Genomic DNA, 5,678 nt, shown 5'->3' on the forward strand with positions numbered 1-5,678 from the left:
CCTCCCCAAGGAAAGGAAGCTATATGTAAATCAATACACTGCATATGCAAATGAAGGCTTCTTAGGGATTTGGGGAGTGTGGTGTGTCAACAATCTGGGCTAGCCCAGAAGGTTGGCAGGCACTGGGGGAGGGGATCTTCTGTCCCCAGGCCAGGGCAGAGCCTGGATCTCTGGCCAGAAGCCCCAGCTGCCTCGAAGCCCTGTGGGATGGGAGAAATAGTGAGCTCATGGCACAGCTGCAGGGAGGAGGGCATTGTGTGCTGAGGACTGACTGGGTCTGTGCCCCATCCAGCTCAGGCCACTGGCTTCATTGTCCTGGCCCAGGTGACACAGCTGAGCCACAAGCAGCCCTGCCGAGCAAGATTTTGCCAGCTTCCCTCAAGTAAAGGAGGGGACATGTAGTCTCAGAATCCCCTCAGCAGCAGGCTCCCTTACCTGGTGGGTGAAGAGGTGGGGGTGGATGGAGGTGCAGCAGCAGAACACAAGAAGGCTCGGTTAGGGCAGGAGTTAAAGGACTCCTCTTGGCTCCCAGCAGTCTGCTTCTGCTGGGTCAGAAGTGAGACGCAGCTGGGTTCTGGGCAAACCTAGGCCTGTCTGACTTCCTTGAGCCCCAAGGGGTCTACAGACCCAACATCCCTTCCCTGTTCTCATACCAGGGGCCCAGCTATGCACCAACTTTCCCAAGCTCCCTTTCCTTTCATAGGCAGGGGTCAGGAATGGTGCTGGTGGGTACCAAGATGTGCATGGAATGGGGACCCAGGTCTCTCTGTTCTTTCTGCCTTCCCCTACAGGAGTCGGGGGCTGGGCCCGGGAGGTGCTGGTCCCTGAGGGGCCCCTGTACCGTGTGGCTGGCACAGCTGTTTCCATCTCCTGCAATGTGAGTGGCTACGAGGGCCCTGCCCAGCAGGACTTTGAGTGGTTCCTGTACAGGCCTGAGGCCCCTGAGGCAGCACTGGGCATCATCAGTACCAGGGACCCCCAGTTCTCCTATGCTGTCTTCGGGCCCCGAGTAGCAGCTGGTGAGCTGCAGCTGCAGCGCGTACAGGGCGATGCTGTGATGCTGAAGATTGCCCACCTACAGGCACAGGACGCAGGCGTGTATGAGTGCTACACACCCTCTACCGATGCCCGCTACCTGGGCAGCTATAGCGGCAAGGTGGAGCTGAGAGGTATGGGGCTGGGGCTGGGGCCACACCTACTCTCAAGATACAAAGTCAGGGCTGGGAGGGACCATTCTAATTACCCTTCAGGTTTTGTAGCTGAGGAACTTGAGGGTCAAAGAGGTTAAATGACTTGTACAAAGTCACCCAACATATCAGTAGCAGGTGTGAGATTCAAACCCAGATCTCCTCATTCTGGTCCTGTGTTCTTACCATATCAAGATACGCCCTAGGAGAAGGGGAAGTGTGCCTAAGGTGTCCAGTCCCCTCCCCATTCCTGACAGGGGTATGGAGTAGCCTGGTGGGTTGAAGAGACTTTCCTCCTGGAGACTGCAGGACCCACACCTGGAGGAGAGGGCAGGGGTGGGGTGGGAGTTAGACCAGGGAACATTCTTCTCTTTAGTTTCTTTGTTTTCTGAAAAGGAAGATAGAGCTACTTTTATGAATATTTCAAAGAGGGGTCAGTCTCAAACATTAGGGTGAGTAAGCAATGAACTTGTTATATGAAATTCAACAAGTATTTATTGAGCACCTGCGGTGTGCCCAGCTCTATGCTTGGCACCACTGAGTTACAGAAGAAATAATACAACATTCAGTCTGTTCAGGGAAATAGGTTGTACTCAGGAAGCAGTGACAAAGCCTGCCAGCTCCCTGCCCTCCCTCACTGCAGCCATCCTCTCCAGTTCTTCCAGATGTGCTGCAGGTGTCTGCGGCCCCGCCCGGGCCCCGAGGCCGCCAGGCCCCAACCTCACCTCCACGCCTGACAGTGCATGAGGGGCAGGAGCTGGCACTGGGCTGCCTGGCACGGACGAGCACACAGAAACACACACACCTGGCAGTGTCCTTTGGGCGGGCTGTGCCTGAGGCACCAGTGGGGCGAGCAACACTGCAGGAAGTGGTGGGACTCCGGTCTGACTTGGCGGTGGAGGCAGGAGCTCCCTATGCGGAGCGGCTGGCTGCAGGGGAGCTGCGGCTGGGCAAGGAGGGGCCTGATAGGTACCGAATGGTGGTGGGGGGTGCCCAGGCAGGGGACGCAGGCACCTACCATTGCACTGCCACTGAGTGGATTCAGGATCCAGATGGTAGCTGGGCCCAGATTGCGGAGAAAAGGGCTGTCCTGGCCCAAGTGGACGTGCAGACACTGTGTGAGTACCACATAACCCACGGTGGGAGCTGGGAGGGACAGTATCTCGGTGGGCACCATGGCCACTGGGGGGCAAGAGATGGCCATCCTCTAAATCCAGGGACTTCATCTTCCACACAGTGAGCAGCCCTATCAGCACTGCTTTCTCTCTACCTCTCTCAATGGGTTTTCTTTGCTTAGAAACTGGGTGTGGAGATTGGAGGGCTGTGGCTGAAGGATGAGGTTCGGGGCGGGGAGGGATGGTCAGGAGGCCTTGAGGTTGTTGCTGTCAAGAAACAAATAGCAAGAGGTGGAGTCAGGTGCTTCTGGGCCCCCACCTGCCTCCATGACACTTCTTCCCCACTCCTGTTACAGCCAGCCAGCTGGCAGTGGCGGTAGGGCCTGGGGAACGTCGGATTGGCCCAGGGGAGCCTCTGGAACTGCTGTGCAATGTTTCAGGGGCATTGCCTCCACCAGGCCGTCATGCTGCATACTCTGTGGGTTGGGAGATGGCACCTGCAGGGGCACCTGGGCCTGGCCGCTTGGTAGCCCAACTGGACACAGAGGGTGTGGGCAGCCTGGGCCCTGGCTATGAGGGCCGGCACATTGCCATGGAGAAGGTGGCATCTAGAACCTACCGGCTACGGCTGGAAGCTGCCAGGCCTGGTGATGCAGGCACCTACCGCTGTCTCGCCAAAGCCTATGTTCGAGGGTCTGGGACACGGCTTCGTGAAGCAGCCAGTGCCCGCTCCCGCCCGCTCCCTGTTCACGTGCGGGAGGAAGGTGAGTGGAGGTTGGGGCTGGTGGAGCCACTGTCCTCTTTCCCTGCCCCTTTCCTGCATCAGTAGCTTCTACATGTCAGCCTCACACTCCTCTCCTACTGAGACTATGGGAGACACCCTGAGTTTCCTGGGTGTTGCATGGGTAGCAGCCCTAACCTCACGCCCCCTGACCCTGCTGCACCCGCTGACCCATGTCTTGTGTTCTGCAGGTGTGGTGCTGGAGGCTGTGGCGTGGCTTGCAGGAGGCACCGTGTACCGGGGAGAGACTGCCTCCCTGCTGTGCAACATCTCTGTGCGGGGTGGCCCCCCCGGGCTGCGGCTGGCTGCCAGCTGGTGGGTGGAGCGACCTGAGAATGGAGAGCTGAGCTTAGCCCCTGCCCAGCTGGTGGGTGGCGTGGGCCAGGATGGTGTAGCAGAGCTGGGGGACCGGCCCGGAGGAGGCCCTGTCAGTGTGGAACTTGTGGGGCCCCGAAGCCATCGTCTGAGACTACACAGCTTGGGGCCTGAGGACGAAGGCGTGTACCACTGTGCCCCCAGCGCCTGGGTACAGCATGCTGACTACAGCTGGTACCAGGCAGGCAGTGCCCGCTCGGGGCCTGTCACGGTCTACCCTTACACGCACGGTGAGTGTCCCCCTTCCTCCCAGCCCCCACCCTTATTCTTCCTTTCCCATAGTCTGACCTTTCTGCTACCATCCTCTGTATTCTCCCCTTCATGTCACATGAAAAGTCTTGAAAATCCAGCTTTCCACCTGCCTGCATGGGTCCTCCATGGTGGATGCTGAGGGGCACTCAGTGGGAGAGAGGGGTGTGTGTGAATGGGGTGGGTCCAGAGAGCTTGATAGGGAAAGTGCTGCAAAGTGTGACAGAAAGGAGGACAATGACACCCACTCAACACAGCCGTCCTCTCTTACCCAGCCTTGGACACTCTATTCGTGCCCCTGCTGGTGGGCACAGGGGTGGCTGTAGTCACTGGAGCCACCGTCCTTGGCACCATCACCTGCTGCTTCATGAAGAGGCTACGAAAACGGTGATCCTCGTTCCCCAGGTGAGGGAAAAGAACCCTCCAACCTTGCCTTCCTTAGGTTTTCTACCCCCAAGTCCTGAGCTCAGCTACTCCCTTCTGGGCCCAGCCAGAGGAGGGGTAGCCAGCTCAGCTCCACAGGGTCCTGCTGGCAGGTCAGGCCCAGAAGGAGCCCCAGGCAGAGCTTTGCCCTGAGCCTGCACCACTCTCTCTCTATTTCCTGCAGGTGTCGACTGTCTGCATCCTGGCTCCAGCCTTCCTCAGGTTGCCTGGATACCCTCCTCCTCTGTCCAGTTTCCTTTAATTTATTTGCCCCCTGACCACCCAGAAGTGGGAGGCATGGCCCCCATTCCCCACTCCTTCCCTCCCACACTCCTCCTTTTGGTCTTCGGTCTTGATCTCATACCCATACTATGGGAGGCCATTCCCTGCCCTGGAATTAGTTTTTCTAAAATGTGAATAAACTTGTTTTATAGAATCCAGGCCTGGCTATATCTTCCCATGTCAGGAGGCTGCAAATGGTTGGGGGTATGTAGCTGGGAGGCTGTTGGGGGTTGAAAACCTATTCTGGACAACCCAGACCTTTCTTCCCACCACAAACACCATCTGGCCTTTAGGGTATATGCCACCCAGCCCAGGAAGGAACACCTGGGTTCCATCTGCTGCTTGAACTGTCAGTGCTGAACTAACTCTGGACAGGATTCCTACTTGAGGAGGGGGACAGAGAAAGGGAGGGTGGGTTCCTGCTGACCCCGATCCCCAGCCCTCTCCTATGTTACAGGGAAGGGGCTTCAAGGGATAGGGTCCTTTCCAAGCTTCCCAGACTCCATCCTACTCCGTCTCATTCTCCTAGTCAGGATCTCTTTGGACCTGATGCTTCCCACTGGGGCCGGGGGCCTCAGTCTTCCCTTATGACCTTAATTATTCTGTCTGACAACAAAAGGACAGAAGCCCCAGAACACAGCCACCTGGAGCCTGGGTGGCAGGGACTACCTCAGTCAGGGCAGGGCCTGTGGGTGCTGCACCCCAGAGTGCTGCACCTGTGTACACACCCCCCACGGCTTCCCTCTCCAACTTCAGCACCCTAGGGGCTCCCTGAATTTCTTTGCCTAAGGATTCTCTGATCCTGAAATCCTTAACTGCATTGCACCTTAAGAGGCATCCAGTCTACCTCTTTCATTCAGTTATTTAAACATTTATTGAGCATTATTAGTTTGCTAAGTGTTGTTTTTACAGATGAAGAAACAGGCCCAGAGAAGTGATGTGACTTATCCAGAGTCATAGAGCTAATTAGCAATAGTCTGTGTCAGGACTAGAACACAGGTCTCCTGACTTTGCACTGTACAGTGGCGCCCTGAGTGGTGACAGTGGTGAAGAGATATGTGTGTCTCTGACTTCCGAGGGAAGGAGGGGCCCACTCCAGCCTCATTTTCTCTGCCTGTCCCACATGGATTAACTTCCATGTGAGTGTGTGCAGATGCCACTCAGCCCACTCCTATTGTCCAGACTGTGCCTGTTTCACTTCATTGTGCACCCCAACATCTGTCCTTGGGGACCGGCTAATGCCAGGGTTCAAGGACCTCATCTTTA

At 56.9% G+C, this 5,678-nt stretch overlaps 1 protein-coding gene across 1 annotated transcript in view; it reads left to right on the forward strand.

The window, feature by feature from the left end:
• The window catches only part of IGSF8 (immunoglobulin superfamily member 8), a 7,099-nt gene extending 2,533 nt beyond the window's left edge, over positions 1 to 4,566 (forward strand). The window contains exons 2-7 of the mRNA XM_012808661.2: positions 792 to 1,169; positions 1,844 to 2,305; positions 2,659 to 3,066; positions 3,275 to 3,688; positions 3,983 to 4,112; positions 4,315 to 4,566. Of these exons, the coding sequence (XP_012664115.2) occupies positions 792 to 1,169; positions 1,844 to 2,305; positions 2,659 to 3,066; positions 3,275 to 3,688; positions 3,983 to 4,098 (1,778 nt within the window). The 3' untranslated portion in view covers positions 4,099 to 4,112; positions 4,315 to 4,566. The remainder of the gene's footprint in view (positions 1 to 791; positions 1,170 to 1,843; positions 2,306 to 2,658; positions 3,067 to 3,274; positions 3,689 to 3,982; positions 4,113 to 4,314) is intronic.
• The last annotated feature ends 1,112 nt before the right edge of the window (positions 4,567 to 5,678 follow it).

This window comes from Otolemur garnettii, unplaced genomic scaffold (assembly GCF_000181295.1).
Source record: "Otolemur garnettii isolate 467f Iridium unplaced genomic scaffold, OtoGar3 scaffold00091, whole genome shotgun sequence".
NCBI classification, from domain to species: Eukaryota; Metazoa; Chordata; class Mammalia; order Primates; family Galagidae; genus Otolemur; species Otolemur garnettii.